General features: G+C 34.4%; 1 protein-coding gene across 7 annotated transcripts in view; it reads left to right on the top strand.

The window, feature by feature from the left end:
- DGKH (diacylglycerol kinase eta) overlaps positions 1–17,794 on the top strand; it is a 184,609-nt gene that overhangs the window by 127,039 nt on the left and 39,776 nt on the right. For all 7 annotated transcript variants that reach the window (XM_068526471.1, XM_068526468.1, XM_068526469.1 and 4 more), the window contains exons 15-19: positions 4,662–4,761; positions 6,294–6,567; positions 7,256–7,378; positions 10,600–10,725; positions 17,037–17,154. In XM_068526471.1, the coding sequence (XP_068382572.1) occupies positions 4,662–4,761; positions 6,294–6,567; positions 7,256–7,378; positions 10,600–10,725; positions 17,037–17,154 (741 nt within the window). The remainder of the gene's footprint in view (positions 1–4,661; positions 4,762–6,293; positions 6,568–7,255; positions 7,379–10,599; positions 10,726–17,036; positions 17,155–17,794) is intronic.

The raw sequence follows: 17,794 nt of genomic DNA, 5'->3' as shown, positions 1-17,794 counted from the left end.
ATTGAAGACAATTTCCTTACGACCATGTAACCAACATAAAATACAGAAATAACTGGAAACTGCATTAAATATAGTACGAGATTTGCACAAAAAATAGTGAATTCTAAAGTAAAAGCTAACATAGTATTGTTCTCTTGTATACCTAACAGTTATTTTTAAATGTTAAGAACATTTAAAAAATTATATTCTATATTTCTAAATGAAATTTTAATCAAGCCTTGGTGAAATCCCTGAAATATTTCTGAAAAACAGCTTTAAAACCACTGACGTTAAGTCACAGTGCTGTACTATGTCAGTCTGAGGTCCTAGATGAGATTCAACCATTTGCTGGCTTTGTGACCTATGCCTGTTTTATCAAGTGTAAGAATGGAAAGAATGCCTGTCCTTCCTCCCTCATGGAACTGTTAGGGGAATTAACTTGAGTAATGAAATAAAATTAGAGCTTATAAACTACAGAGTGCTATATTAAATTATGGTATCATCACCTCATGTTTTACCCAACTGCATTCACATTTTTTCCTTGACCTTGACCTGGCTCCTTGTCTAGGCTCTACTCTTAGCTTGGCTTTGGATTCCTCCCTGACTAGCTCATTTGCCTTTAAGCAGATTCTATTACAACCTTGGTCCCCTCTTGTCACTTGTCTGAGCTCCCAGGCCTGTCCAGATGCCTGAACTTTACAACTGCAGATTAAAATTCTGGGGGATTTGCCATAAAGAGATTCAAGAGAGAAAAGAGAGGACAATATGTAATAACTTTGTACCAGTGATATGGTATATTTTTACTTTGACTTTTGTTATGGATTTTTTTCAAATATGCAAAAAAGTAGAGACACTAGTATAATGATTTCCCACCATACCCATCACTCAGCTTCAGTATTTATCAACATTTTGTCATCTACTCCCCACTTTCTTTTGCTGGAGTATCTCTAAGCAAATCCCAGAAATCATTTTATTCCACTTTCAGTATGTATATCCAATAATCTTTTTTAAAAGTCTAATAAAATTAATAATAATTACTCAACCTATATTCCATTTCCCCTAATTTTCTTGAAGTTTTTTTTAGACAATTGATTCGTTCAAATCAAAATCCAAACAGGGCATGTATTGCATTAGGGTTTATGTCTCTAAGACTTAGAAAATCTATAATAGTTCTCCCTACTTTTAAAAAACTGTGTTATTTGAGGCACAACATATACACAGTAAAGTACTCAAATCATAAAGGTACAACTTAGTGATTAGAAAAAGATAATACACATACACATTTACATCTACATTCTTTTAACTACCACCTAGATAAAGAATTCTCTTCTTTTGTTAATGCCATTTACTTGTTGAGTGATGCATTAAGGCAGAACATTTTAACTAAACCTCTTGTGTATGTTTATATTTGTTTCATAAAATAGTAATTCCCAGTAGCTTAAGCTATTTTTAACTATTTTAAAACGTTGAAAATGCTGATGGAAAAGCTGTATTTCATCAGCATAGCTAATAAGTAGGTTAACTAATGTAGTTCATCAACATAAAGTCAACATTTCTTTGACTTTGTAATTTTGTCAGTTCAGTATGGTAACATGAGTTATCTTCTGAGATTCAGAAGGACTAATTAGTCATTATAGATGCCATTTATTAATAAAAATAAAAAACAAGTTATAAAGTAAATGCAATTTATTCTGTAGACAAAAATTCTCGGGGACTTCCCTGGTGGTCCAGTGGTTAAGAATCCGCCTTCCAATACAGGGGACATGGGTTTGATCCCTGGTCGGGAAACTAAGATCCCACATGCTGTGGGGCAACTAAGCCCATGCACCGCAACTACTGAGCCCTTGTGCCTCAACTAGAGAGCCCGCATGCCACAAACTGCAGAGCCCATGCTCTCGGGAGCCTGCGTGCCACAACTACAGAGCCTACAGTGCTCTGGAGCCTGCACGCCACAACTAGAGAGCTTGCACACTGCAGCTAAGACCTGATGCACCCCAAAAAAATAATAAATAAATAAATAAATAAACATTAAAAAAAATTTCTCAGAAAATGGGATCATTAGCGGGAAGAAATAATAAAATTGGAACCATTGTCATAGAACCATAGAATTTTAGATTTAGGATCTATCTTAGAGATAATTTAGGCGAACCCCCTCACTGAATAGATGAGGTTAGATATGTAGTTAGAATCTTTCCTCAGAGCACATAGATAGCTAGGGGTTTTAATATATTACGCATTGATGTTTGTAAATCACCTTTAATTTCTGATTGGAACTTTTAAATATCAGATTAAAAATGAAGTTTTCAGGTACTGGCTACCAATATGTGGTTCTGCTTGGGAACCATCGCCGTATTTTTCTTAGTGTAGCATTTGCATGTTTTATTGTCATTTACCCCTATTAAAAAAATAAGTGGAAAACTGATAAATGAAGATGCTGTTAGCAGTGATAAGTGTAGATCCCCTATATAACATAATAAAGATGATGGTGGGAATCATAAAGCATGCTAGCTGTGTGGACTGTTGTTAGCTTCAACTGAGTAATTTGACCATGTTCAGCTTGGAAGAGAGAGAACAAAACTAAAGAAGTACAGTGCTGGATATACCTCATCAAAATGATGACTAATGTTAATTAAACGTGGAATTAGGAATTTAGCATATTTTTAGCTCTATGTGAAGATCCATGTTCCAGTTTCATTCATTTGATTTTTGCACATATTTTCTGGAAGTCTTTATGTATTAAAGCAGGAAACTGTACCAGTTGGAGGATACAGTTTTTTGTGTTACTATAGTAAATACATCTTAAAACTGTTTTTCCCCAAGTTTGCAAGTTCCTAGTTGGTGTGACTTTGAAATCACACTGCTTTTAAGTATACATTTTATTTCTATTTTAAAAACCTCTGCATTCACCATTTAGGTATAACAAAAAGTGAATTCATTCCTCCTGATTATAAATATCCTCTATCTTCTGGAATATGGAACTTAGTGGACCATAAGATTCCCCCAACTAAATGGCAAGCGTTCCCTAACCCAGTGTCCTCCTCTCTCCCTGAGCCTCTGTCTGCCTCAGCAGCATGGCACAAGTGAGGAGAAGCACCTCTGCTGCCCCTTTCATTCCTAGGCTGATGGACCGACAGGCTCTGTCCCTAGGAGTTAGTGAAATGCCAGCAAAAGTAGCTATGATAATGTTATGGCATTATGCAATTTCACAAATCCAAGAGGAAAATTGATCAACACAGCGTTGTAATAGTAACAAGGAAAACTTTTATTTTGGAGTTCCGTAAAGAGGACGGAATGTCATTGTTTCCTCTTCCTAAACGTGGGACGTCTTAGAAAAACTTTCAGTAAAGTTCACAGAAGAAATTTCATAGTAGCCTGCCTGAATATTTCAAGAAATTCCATAAAAATATTATACATGAACAAAGAAGACCAAACTTGACATGAAACAAATGAATGAACCTCTAATAAATGGTTAGCTAGAGTCTCTGTAGAAATTTGTTTAAAAGCCCAACCAAAAAGGTTAAAGGTTAGGAAGTATTACCTTTTGTCCAAGTGAAATCTAGAAATGGTTGCCAAAAATAACAAATAAAACAAAAAATGTTAGGAGTAATTCATTTATTTCTTAGATGATAAATGTGAAGGTTTGAAGAGAGAGAGAGAGTGTGTGTGTGTGTGTGTGTGTGTGTGTGTGTGTGTGTACTGTATCTATTGAATGGCTCGATTTCCTAATACTTAAGTACCTGGAAAGTTTATGTCACTCACATACCAGAGAAAATTGTGAGTGTAATAGAAAAAAATAATTGCTGTAATCTGGGGTTTTTTTTCCTAAAATTCCTCAACCTTTATCAATGTTAAAGAGAAATATTATTATTTTAAAATAGTCTGATTTTGTTTTCAAAGTCACTTTATAAGTGCTTGCTACAAAAAGCTGGTCATATACCATTCTGTTGGTTGTAGTTTTTAATCCAACACCAGTTCTAAAGACTTTTGACAAATTTTTTAATGTTTCAGATTTTTTTCTTCTAGTCTATTTCTATTGCAAAGAAACCAAATGTAATTAAAAGAAACAAACAAGTAAACCATACACTGCTGACACTAACAAGACCTAAATTCAGTTAGTCTGCATGGTATTACATTGGTTATTTTAAGGGGAAAAAATGAATGGATTTACAGAGACTATAACTCAGTTCAAGTGGCAGGTTGGTTTCCAGCATAACGCACAACCTCTTTCCTCTTCAGGAAGGATATAGTTACCCATATAATGAATAGGAGAGCAACAGTGACACCATTAGTGACAGATTTATTCTTGTTTGCTCAACACTGAAAGTCCTGTTATAAGGATACATAAGGTGCAGAAGATAATGGTTTCTTTTTTAAATAAGGTCTACAACTACTCTTCTCAAGAATTTTAAAAATTTAAATATTTGAGAAAGGCTTGTTATAACCTTAAAATGACTTATGTATATTATGTAGAGCAAGGTTTATTCATGTATCCATTTATCACTTCGAATGTCTTGAACTTATATAGGACATGTTACACAGCAAAAACAAGTTATGGGTTTATAAACAAATGATCCCGATATTTTAACAGTTTAATTAATTGTGCTTATTTTTAAATATGTTTGTAAATCAAAGCAAATCAGCCTACTGAGTTTCCTGAACTGCACAATTTCTTTTCTTCAAAGGGTACTTTGTGAAACTGTAAAGGATTTCGTTGCCAAAGTAGAGAAGGCGCATGAAAAAACGTTGGAAAAAGCTGTTGCAGCCGATGCCGTGGCCAATAAAGTAAGCGGGACGTGTTCAGGACATGAAGGTTTTTTACTGACAATGTTAATATTGAACTGTGTTTTACAGCTAAATTGATTCAGTGGCTTTCCTGCCAAAACATCTTAAACCAAGAGAAAAATTACTTTTGAATCAGATATGAGGGTTTAAAACATGCTTTATGGTTAGTCCCGTTAATATGTAGAAAAACTGCATTGCTGAAGACCAACACGCCGAACTTGATAACTCAACTCCTTTTTCCCACTGATTGACATTTTGAAGGAGAAATGCACAGTAGTTGGGTCACATGGGGGGAAATGCTGGGAAGCTGGCTTTCCAGGGGGAAGAGGAATGGTTTTCCACTTCCAGGCAAACCTTGGCCACTCAAGTTCCCTCCCAGCATGGTTGCTTGGATTTCCCAGATGTTATGATCCTCGGCCTCTTTCAGGGTTCTGTTTCTTGCATTGCCTTTTTCTTTATAGATATTTCTTTTCCGTTGTGAGCTTTCTGAGGCTAAAATAAGAATAGTTTACTGAACCTTGAAAGCTACCATCTTTGCTTTCATTTGTTCAGGACAGGGCATTCTCACAAAAGGCTTGGCTCTCTTGGGCTTTGCAAAGGAATGATCTTCCCCAGCTGTAGATGGTGGTTTGATGGAGTGGAAGGAAAAGAAAATAGAAATATACGTTTGAAGTTTTCAGCCTCTTTCTCTTGTTTTTCTACTCTGTGGAGAGCTTCAGAAAACAGAAACCCTCTGTAGTCACACTTTTTTCTCATAACTGTCTCTGCTGTAACTTTCTCTTGGCGTGTCATCAAAAACAAAGGGAGGCGGAAGGGACTGGAAATTGTGTGGAGGTAAAACGTATATTCGGCAGCAGCATCAATAGCTTCAGTTCTAAATGTTTCTTTACCCTTAGGAATTCAAGAAAAGCAGAAAGAAACAAGGGCCCGGTACTTGCTTTCTTTCTGCATCGTTCTTCCTTATCCTGTGCACGTTCCTTTTTCTCTTTCTTTGAGCCAATAATCCCTTAAGTACTGTCACTCCTTTGCAAACCAGAGCTTTGAAGGTGAGTTTACAGGACTCAGCCAGACTTGGCAGTTTGTGTTTACAAGACTCAGACAGGCTTGGCAGTGCCTGTCTAAGTTGATTACTTAAAAAAAAGTTTGTGCAACGTTTTGTATAATGTACAGCAAATTTTGTATAATGTGTAAATTGTTAATGTAATGTGTCACTTTATCGTGAAGGTTTCGTTGTTTTCTTTTAAAGAAAAATGGCTTTAGGAAGATTGTAAAGATTTTCACGTGTGCGATGGTGCTTGAATAGTTCTGGAAGTATAAATCAGTAAATTTACAGAATAATTGTGCTGTTTTTTAAAAAAAATCATAAATTATTAAGTCCATAGCGGTCTAAGGTATAATTTGTAATAGATAACCAATTAATGATAAACATCAATGTAGGCATCTTTCCTCTAAAAATCAAAAACCATTCATTTAAACTATCACTTTCCATCTCCACTAAATGAAGATTCATTCCCGTGCTTTTGTTTTCTTAGTGTTCAGTTCTAAATGAGAAGCTTGAACAACTGCTCCAGGCTTTGCACACAGATTCCCAGGCTAGTCCGGTTCTCCCGGACATCAGCCCTCTCATTGTAGAAGAAGATCCTGTAGAATCTTCCAGCGAAGAATCCTTGTGGGAAAGCAAGGAACAACTCTTGGATGACACTACAAAACCTTCCTCCCAGAAAACTGTCAAACCGAGGGAAATAATGCTGCGGGCAAACAGTTTAAAGAAAGCAGTGAGGCAAGTCATTGAAGAGGCCGGAAAAGGTACACATTAACAAAAGTAACTTCTGAAGAAGGGAGCAGCACTCCCGTGGCAAGCACAAGGGAATTTTCCTATTGGTCAGTCTGGACACACTTTAAAAAGTTTCAGAGATAAAGTACACTGGAAACATTAAAATAAAGTTAAAAATTACCTTTAAATCATATTTCTAAAATTAAAAATTTTTAAACTGGAATCTGTTAAATTCTTAAAGAATATCAAACCTATAAACGACTTTGAAAATATTTTAACATTTATTTCCTAAATGTTGATGTTGCTTTTTTAAGAGTTTATAAAAGTTACACCTATATTTTAATTGTTTGTAGTAATGTAAATATGTATACTTCTCTCAGAATTTTAGTAGTAGATTAGAAGTTAACTTTAATGTAAATAATATTCAGAAACAGATTGTAACTTGTAATTGGACTTGTATTTCATTCTCTAAAGTTCTTATATTTTATTTTTTCTCTTCTGCTAAAAATATAATTTCGACAATTTAAAATTTTTCCTTTTATAATCTCTAGTACTTAACAGACATCACATGACCCCAAAGTTCACTGCCAATCAGTGCTTATTTGTGAATGTGGAATCTCTTTGGGTTTCTATTTCAATTTTCCTTTTTTAAGCATATTTTAATATTTATGGATCTTATTTTTGCTTGTTCAAACATATTTCTCTTCTGGGTACTTAAAGTGATGGATGACCAGACAGTTCACTCCTCTGAACCAGTTAATCAATCATTTGATTACGATAGCACAGAAACAGATGAGTCTAAAGATGAATCAAAAGAAGATGATGCAAAAGCGTCATTAACTGGTAAGAAAACTGTGATAAAATTATTTTGGAATTAAATAAAATGTAATTCTGCTTTTAGTTTTCAAAAGGCCTATCAGTTTGAAATAAACTATTTGTATTTTTAACAAGGTTTTTCAGAAGTTAAAGCTTAGATATTCATGAATGCTAAAATAATGAAGGTAACATTAATGGTCTAAATAGACCATTGTCAAGTACTCTCGCATCCCTTTTTTATCACATGATCTGGAAATCATCATAATAAACTAAGGATTTGGGGACCAAATGTGGCTAAATATCTTAGCTTTCCTGAAGAAAGCGTAAACACCAGAACAGCAGATTTTAACCTATTTTAGCCCGCAGATTCCTTTGAGAATAATATGGAAGCTGCAGGCCTCACATGCATAAAACTTGACGTTTAAATAATTTATCAGTCCCTTGAGTTCCATTGATCAGCCTAGATGGCTGATAATCCTTATCGCTAAATTAACTTTTTAAATCATAGGACATCTAGTTACAACCCTATCTCTGCTGAAATTATTTTTGCCGGGAAATTATTGTGTAGTTGCTTGAATATTATTAACTGTTTCTCTACCTTTTAGGTTTTAATTGAAGATGAATTTATACTTTTAATTTTTCATGTTGTTTGAGGGAAAAAGTGTTAATTTACTAGAATAAAACAAGCAGAAATATTAATGAAGATGAGAAGATAATATGAAAATAATTACATAGTACTAATGAAAATCAATTGATATTATATCACAACTGTTTGCCATCATTAAATTTTTGCTTTTACTTCCATTACATATAAACTTGGATAGGTTACTTAAGTTCTCTGTGGTTTCCTCATTTGTGAAATGGGGATAATAATGTACCTACTTGTTGTGACCTTTAAATAAGTTAACGCACATTAAGTGCCTAAAATAGCACCTGGTACATTGTGCTGTAAAGGAATGTTTGCTGTCATTATCACTATTATGATTATTGCTACTACTTCCGCTGTTGTTGCTAACTACACTAACTTTGAAAGAGTAGTTCTTAATTGTACTTAAAACTCTTAGAAACTTTGAAATTAGACCATATTATAGACCTCACATGTCTGACATACAACCAGTGCTTTTATATTCTACATCCTTAGTCCTTTTAGACCTTATGTGTACCTATGCCAGCACACAACCCAATTTTATAACCTTAGATCTTTTAGACCTTAAATGGCCCCATTGCAGAATATAATCCAACGCAGGCATATTTTACAGCCTTGACTGATGGTCATTGAGCCTTCGGACTACTCACTTTCACTTCGTCCCCCTCTCATGGTCAGCTCTAATTCTTAGGAAGTTTTTCTTTTGTTAATGTATTGAGCTTTATATATTCTTCCTTAAATCTCTACCCATGATTACAGTTATTATTAGTAAACTTTTATGTATGATCATGTTAACAGTAACAACTACTGACATTTGTGTAGGGCTTTATGGCTAGTTTAAAAGCAGTTTTACACACATCATTTCACGATATTGAAGGTGCCTGCTGTGCGGCAGCCCTGAAATGATACCGAAAACAGCTTTCATGGCATCATAGTCCCTTCCCACACATTATGTCTTCTTTTCCAGATGCTCTCTCCTAAATTGCTTTACCAATCTAATTTGATGATTTTAAACTTTTTTTTTTCTGGTTGCACCCATTTGGTCGCTATGATACCCCATTAAAATACAATGCTCCGTTTTGAGCAATATGCTCCAGACAGTTCTGTAATGCAAGAATACACCGCTACCTGTACGCTACTCATTCTGGACATAATGAATGGCTCTCTTTGGAGGACTGGTTTTTCAGCACTCATTGGTAATGGTGTTCTAACCAGCTACCATCCCACCTTACTATACTCTCATGAATTTGACCCTTCCGTTATAGCCTGCAAAGGAAACCAAAAACATACAGATATAGTGGTGTAGATATTGTTATTGAAATAGGCATAGATTATACAAGTCTTTATAGAGCAGTATTTGATCTTATTTTTTGGCTAGTAATCCAATTTAGTGGGAATCAGTAGCAGTAGAAGTGTTTCTGTATTAATCATTAATTGTTTGAAGCATATTCATTGTATTATCATTGAATAATATAATAATTCGTACATCTGAGATGTGCAGAATACACGTTAATATGATCAATGAGATGTTATGTTTAAGAAGAACCATGAAACATTAATTTAGTTACCTGCAATGGAAGATCAATCTTAGTCGCTAGAACACACTCTGTTTTTTATCAGAGATGAATATCAAAAGGTTGTTTTTATTAGAAAGTAGTTCCAGGGCTCCCATCTGTCAAAAAACAAAAAAACAGAAAAGAAAGGAGTGCCTGTTCTGCTACTTTTCTTCAGTGCAGCTGGACTGTTTTTGAACAGAGAGATGAGTGTGTAAGATTAATATAGTTAGTTTGTAATTAGTCTTTGGGAGAGTAAAGATAATTAAGTTTTAGAGTATTTTTAAATTGACTTTGAGGACTACTGTTTTTTTAAACACCTGCCCATTGCTCCTAAATTAGTTAAAGATACTATTTGCTCTCCATTAAATTGCCCCAGTTTAGATAGAATTAAGTCTCTCTTTTTGTTGTTTACTTTGAGAGTAATTCTGTTTTGGAAAAATTTTTTAAACATATTGAGCTTTTATAAAAATATGATAAACCTGTTTTGGACAAATCACTGTCTTGAGTAAATAATTAATTGGGAAGTACAGGAAAAGTATATTGGTTTCATTTGAAAAAATAATATTTTTCCTTCCATGTGTAGAAGAAAATGCTACTCATGTTTCACTGTTAGCTCTGGGAATTACATTCCTTAAATTTTATCATTTATCCAACATTTTTGAGAAGAGGATTGCATTGGTAGTATACACTGCAACACATGTTACATTTTCAAAAATTGTCAGGCTTCAGAATTTCCTTTTTCTTTAATAATGGGTTTCTCACATTCAAATTATGAGTATCACTGACCTTTAATTATGGTAAGCATCTATTTTTTATTAATTGCCATCTATTCGAGATGGGAGATCAAGACTTCTAACTGTGGCAGATTCCTTCCACATAGTAAATCCCAAGAAAATGAACAGAAAATGGTAAAAGAATAAACACAATGTAATTATTTTTGGTTCTACTGATTAAACATGTATGAAATTATTTTATGTCATGAGTGTGTAAGGACTTGCTTATTTTTATAACTTTATCTCCTTTTAATCTGGACTTTTTGCCAACAGTTAAAACTGCACCTCGGTCTCCAGATGGCCGGGCAAGTCGTTCCCAAACTGACTCTGGCTCTGGTCCTGCTGTGGCAGCCAGTAAAGAAAACCTCCCAGTGCTCAATACCAGAATAATCTGCCCAGGTAGTACAGATTCTGAAACATGGTGTATTTTTAAGTATTTCCATGAAAACGTATAAGTACTCATTTTCCTGAACTATAGAACTGTGTTCTTTTTTTCTTCTTTAAGATTTATTATTTATTTATTTATTTATTTATTTTTGTTTATTTTTGGCTGTGCTGGCTCTTCGTTGTGGCACTGGGATCTTCGTTGAGGCATGCAGGATCTGTCGTTGAGGCGTGTGGGCTCTTCATTGTGGTGCGCGGGCTTCTCTCTAGTTGTGGTGTGCGGGTTTTCTCTTCTCCCGTTGTGGTGCGCAGGCTCCAGGGCACGTGGGCTTCGTAGTTTGCGGCACGTGGGCTTAGCTGCCCTGCGGCGTGTGGGACCTTAGTTCCCTGACCAGGGATCAAACCTGCGTCCCCTGCATTGTAAGGAGGATTCTTTACCGCTGAACCGCTAGGGAAGTCCCTAGAAATGTGTTCTTAAAGGTAAATGTTCCTTTAAGAAAATGTTCTTGGTACTCTTGTCAGTCAGAGTCCACATCCTTAGACTTTGGTGTGTACAAGAGTTGCCTAGGAAGTATTAAAGCCAGTGTTCCTGAACCCTGCCCTGAGAAATTCTGATTGAGTAGTTCTAGAGTGGAGCCCAGGAATCTGCATTTAAGTACTCATGGTAAATTTGATCTTATATTCTACTACCTTTTATGTATCTCCATAGCCTTCCCTGGATAAAGGCTTGGGATTAGGATAATATTAGCAGAAACCAAAGGACTTGTGTGGAAAGGATGGGATATAAATGTAGATGTCTCAGAGGTCTCCTTAAATACCATTTGTTTGACTCAGTGAAAACTTTCCAGATTCGTTCCAGAGTAGATTGGAACCCAAATTACACCCTGAAAATCAATTTCTCCTACAAATTATTTTTAAAGGTGAATCATAATTCAAAAATAATAGTTGGAGACTTTATTATCCCACTTTCAGTAATGAATAAAACAACTGGACAGAGCAAGAAGGAAATAGAAAACTTGAAAAACACGTAAGACAAGTATAGCTAACATGTCTACAGAACACTCCACCTAACGATAGCAAAATACACATTCTTCTCAAGTGCATATGGAAAATTCTCCAAGATAGACCATATATTAGGCCATACAACAATTCTAAATAAATTTAGAAGGATTGAAATCATACAAAGTATGATCTCCAACCACAATGGAATGAAATTAAAAATCAATAACAGAAGGAAATTTGGGAAATGCACAAATATGTGGAAATAAGTGGGTCAAAGAAAAAAAAATCTCAGAGAAATTTTAAAAAATACTTTGGTATGAATGAAAACAAAAATACACCATACCAAAATTTATTTGCTGCAGCTAAAGTAGTGCTAGAGTGAAATGTATTAAATGTCTATATTTAAAAAGTAGAATGACTACAAAAACCAGACTCTCCACTTTAATAAACTAGAAAAATAAGAGTAAACAAACCCATAACAAGCAGTAGGAAGGAAATAATAAAGTTTTGAGTGGAAATAAGTGACATAGGAGAATATAAAACAATACAGAAAATCAATAAAACCAGAACTTGGTTCTGTGAACAGTTTAACAAAATTGATAAGCCTTTAGCTAGACTGACCCAGGAAATAAGAGAGACGATTCAGGTTCCTGAAATCAGGAATGAAAGAGGAGACATTGCTATGGACCTTACAGAAATAGGAAGGATTGTAAGGAAAAACTATAAAATATTGCATGCCAACAAATTAGATAACTTAGATGAAATGGACAAACTCCTAGAAACAGGCAAACTACTGAAACTGATTCAAGAAGAAATAGAAAATCTAACTGGATCTATGACAAGGAAAGAGATTGAATTAGTAATCAAAAAACTTCCTCCAAAGAAAAGCCCAGGCCCAAATTGCTTCACTGGTGAATTCTACCAAATGTTTAAAGAAGAATTAATACACCAGTCCCTTACAAACTCTTCCAAAAACTAGAAAAAGAAAGAACACTTTTCTTAACTTACGTTTTATTTTATTTATTTTTTATTAATGTATAGTTGATTTACATTATCATGTAAGTTTTGGGTGTACAGCACAGCAATTCAGTTTCATATATGTATTCTTTTTCAGATTCTTTTCCTTTATAGCTTATTACATAATATTGAGTATAGTTCCCTGTGCTATACAGTAGATCCTTGTTGGTTATCTATTTTATACATAGTAGTGTGTGTATGTTAATCCCAGCCTCCTAATTTATCCCTCCCCCCACCTCCCTTTCCCCTTTGGTAACCATAAGTTTGTTTTCTTTGTCTGTTAGTCTCTTTCCGTTTTGGAAATAAGACTATTTGTGTCTTTTTGTTGTTGTTGAAAGAACACTTTCTAACTCATTCTATGAGGCCAATATTGCCCTGACACCAAAACCAGTCAAAGACATCATGAGAAAGCTATAGGCCAATATCCTTGATGAATAGCAACACAAAAATCCTCAACAAAATCCTAGCTAACTGAATCCAACAACATATAAAAAGAATTATACACCATGATCAAGTGAATAGTATCCTACTAATGCAGAATTGATTCAACATATGAAAATTAATCAATGTAATATACCATCTTAATAGAATAAGGAGCAAAAACTATACAATCATCTCAATAAATACAGAAAAGGCATTTTAAAAAAATTCAACACCTTCCAGTGGTAATACCACTCAACAAACTAGGAATAGAAAAAAACTTTTTAGCCTGAGAAGGCCATCTATGAAAAACCTATAGCCAACCTCATATTTAATGGTGAAAGGCTGAAATCTTTCTCCCTAATATTAGGAACAAGACAAAGATGTCCAAACTAGCCACTTCTATTCAGCCTTGTTGGAGGTTCTAGCTTGGGCAATTAGGCAAAATAAAAAGAATTAAAGGCATTCAAATTGGAAAGGAGAAAGCAAAACTGTATCTCTTCACACTTTGACCTTGTATATAGAAAATCCTAAGGAACACACACACACGCACACACACACACACACACACACGCACAATTAGAGCTAATAAACAAAAACAACAAGGTTGCAAGATAAAAGAGAAATATATAAAAAATAATTGTATTTCTATACACTAGTAATGAACAATCTGAAGATCTTTAGAAAATAATTTCCAATAGCATCCAAAATAACCCAAAAAACTGAGTAAATTTAACCAAGAAGCTGAACTATTTGAACACTGAAAACTACAAAACATTGTTGAAAGAAATTTTAAAAGACCTAACAAAATTGAAAGACATCTGTGTTCATGGATCAGAGGACTAGATATTATTAAGATGGCAGCTCTCCTCAAATTGAGCTAAAGATTCCACACAACCCTTATCAAAATCACAATTGCTTTTTTCAAAGAAATTGATAAGCGACCTTAAAATTCTTATGGAAATACGAAGAACTCAGGATAGCTGAAAAGTCTTGAAAAGGAAGAACAAAGTTGAAGGAAACACACTTCCTTTTTTTTTTAAGTTCCACTGTCTTTCTATTCTGTTTTTTTTTTTTTTTTGTAAATGGATGACCACAACAAAAGCAACAAAGGAAACATACTTTCTGATTTCAAAATTTCCTCCAAAGCTACAGTAATCAAAACTGCATAGTGCTGGCATGAAAATGGTCATATAGATCAATAGAATAGAACTGAAAGTCCAGAAATAAACCCCTACATTTATGGTCAATTGATTTTCAACAAATGTGCTAAGACAATTATTTAATGGGGAAAGAATAGTCTTTTCAATCAGTGTTACCAGGGCAACTAGATATTCACATGCAAAGAATTATGATGGACCCCTGCCTCACACCATATATAAAAATTCACTCATTATGGCTAAAAGACTTAAAGGTAAGAGCTAAAAATATGAAACTATAAAATGAAAACATAGACATAAATGTTCATAACCTTGGATTAGGCAATAGTTTCTTAGCCATGACTCCAAAAGCGCAAACAACAAAAGAAAAAAAAGATAAATTGGACTTCACTAAAATTAAAGATTTGTGTGAGTCAAAGGGCACTATCAAGAAAGTGAGATGACAGTCCACAGGATGGGAGAAAATAGTTGCAAATAATATATCTCATAAAGGACTAGCATCCAAGATATATAGATAAATCTTAAAAATTCAACAATAGAAAGACATATCCCAATTTTAAAATGGGCAAAGGATCTGAGTAGACATTTTCCCTAAAAATTATTCAAATGTCCAATAAGCACATGAAAAGATGCTCAACATCATTACTCATCAGGGAAATGAAGTCAGATCCACAATGAGATACCACTTTACCCTTTTGGGATGACTATCAAAAAAAGACAGATAATAACAAATATTGGCAAGGACATGGAGAAATTGGAACTTTCATACACTGCTGGTTAGAATGTAAAATGGTGCAGCCATTTTGGAAAACAGTTTGGCAGTTCTTCAAAGGATTAAACACAGAGTTAACGTATAATCCAGGAATTCTACTACTACATATATACCCATAAGAACTGAAAATACATGTCTGCACAAAAACTAGTACATGACTGTTTATAGCAACAGTGTTCATAGTAGCCAAAAAGTGGAAACAACCCAAATATTCATCAGTTGATGAATGGAGGAACAAAATGTGGTATATCCATACAATGGAATATTAGTCAACCATTAAAAAGGATGAAGCGCTGATATATGCTACAACATGATTACCCTTGAAAACATTATGCCAAGCAAAAGAAGCTCAACACAAAAAGGCACATATTATATGATTCCATTTACATGAAATGTCCAGAATAGTCAAATCCACAGAGAAAGAAGATAGTTTAGTGGTTCCCAGGATCTGAGAACAGGGGGCAATGGGAGGAATGGAAAATGACTGCTAATGGGTAAGGGGTTTCTTTTGGGGAGTAATAAAAAGTTCTCAATTAATAGTGATCATCGCACAACTTTGTGTATATACTACAAACAACTGAATTATATACTTTAAAGGGGTGAATTTTATGGTATGTAAATTATATCTTAATGAAAATATTAAAATAAAAAAGATAAATCCAGAACACATTTGGTTCTGGAAAGGCTTCCATGTCTAGAGGTCATATCTCTCTTCAAACCTGGAGCCCTGGGATGAACCTTTCTGGGCTGAAGCTGTAAATATGGCTAACCTTAAAACATTTTAGAAAATACTGTACTTTTCTATGGGGCATCTGAAATATGACACTTCACCTCTTCAAACTGTTCTTTTCTCTCACCAGCATGGTTGTTTTGTTCATCTGTTTACTTATTTAGACATAAAGGGAACTGGCATCACAGAGTATACCATTGCATATTCAAAGCTATGAAATTAAATGACAGAATAAAATTCATCTTGATTATTTGATAATCAGCTAAACTTTGTAGCTAAAATAATGAACGTCTTCTAAGAGGAGCACATTGTTGAGGAAAGGAATGTTTGCTAAAGAAAGGACTTTTTTTCTAGTGTTTCTCAATTGCATGACATATTTTTCTGAATTATTGTTTCCTTTTTGTCTACCTGTTCCCTTGGGTCCCTATTCCTTTGTCTTCTCACCAGACTTTAGTGCTTCTAGCCTTAATATTGGGTTTGAAGATCATAAAATTCGTTAGCTTTGAATACCATAACTAGTTAGTCGAAAGCTAACTAGTTGTTGAAATAAATTTGAAGTTTTGCATATTTAGAGGTAATATGAATGCTTCATTTTTATGTTCAATACTGTATTCTTCTAAAATTCATAAATACCTGTGTTTAATATTTTGCTACTTATTCTTGACACCAACACTGAATTTTTACCTTAGCATGTCAACATTTTTACTTGAGTATCATTATCTATGCTTTGAGAGTATGGAAGTGATAACTATGACATTCTGGATAATTCAGCCTTTATTGTAAATTCCTTACAGACTTACTACCTTATTTGCTAATAAAAAGGAAGTAATATTTACTTGTTGAAGTTACAAAATCATTGATGGTAAATAAGAAACTGTCACGAAGAGATTCCTATTTAGGTCCTCACCTGCTACATTTTTATGAGAACATATAGATCCCAAGAAGCATCAACAACCTTGTATTTACGATGTATGGCTGAGTTGCTTTGCTGTGCACCTGATACTATCACAACATTGTTAATCTGCTAGACTCCAATATAAAATAAAAAGTTTAAAAAAAACCTTGTATTTACCAACGTCATAGTTCTTAGTTATGATTAATGAGAAGAACAGACACTGAAAACCATGCTTTGGGAGCAAGGTGTTTCTGATTAGGTCTAAAAACAATGGACTGGCTCTTTCTGTTTTCCTCTTAACATGTGATCCTGTATTTTTTTTCCGTCCAGGTTTAAGAGCAGGACTAGCTGCCTCAATTGCTGGGAGTTCTATTATCAACAAAATGTTACTAGCAAATATTGATCCTTTTGGTGCAACGCCATTTATTGACCCAGATCCAGATTCAGTGTAAGAAAATACTTCTGCAAATATTTTGTTTTGGCTTTCCTTGTTTCTGTTTTATACGAATGGTAACATTTTAAATGCATTGCAGTAAATATAGTTTCACATCCAAAAAGGATCATCAGAAAATTTCAAAAGTCGATAATGATGAGTACATTGACCCACTTGAAATACAGTGGTTTTCATGATCTGAGGTAGGTCCCTTCCGGTCTGTGGTCTCGGATAACAGCCCAATGGCGAAGTGAGTCACAGCTCTGCACACTTTTCCCTGGAATACTTTATTCACCTCTGCCTTCATACTCACATTTTGGCTATTCCTTTCACCTCATTTTTTCTCTGTCTTGCCAGTTCTGCCATCTCTCCACATTCGGCCTCTGGGTTTACTTATTTCAGAAAGCTTCTGGCCCACACTGGTCCCTTCCCTTCTCAAAACTCCTTAAAAAAATTGGCTGTTCAATATGTACTTCCATATTTAATTTTGCTTTTGTTATGTCTCATTTCTCTAATGACACTCCTGAAGGACACTACTCCTTTGTATTTACTTTCCAAAGCACCTAGAAGAAGGGACTCGATCTAGTTGTTTTCTGCTCAATAAATGTTCGATAAAAGTACAAGTGTGGAGGAGACTTTCTAATTAAAAAAAAGG

Source organism: Eschrichtius robustus, chromosome 18 (genome assembly GCF_028021215.1).
Source record: "Eschrichtius robustus isolate mEscRob2 chromosome 18, mEscRob2.pri, whole genome shotgun sequence".
Classification (NCBI taxonomy): Eukaryota; Metazoa; Chordata; class Mammalia; order Artiodactyla; family Eschrichtiidae; genus Eschrichtius; species Eschrichtius robustus.
Note: the sequence above shows the minus strand (reverse complement) of the source record. Positions and strands in the feature narration are given on the sequence as shown.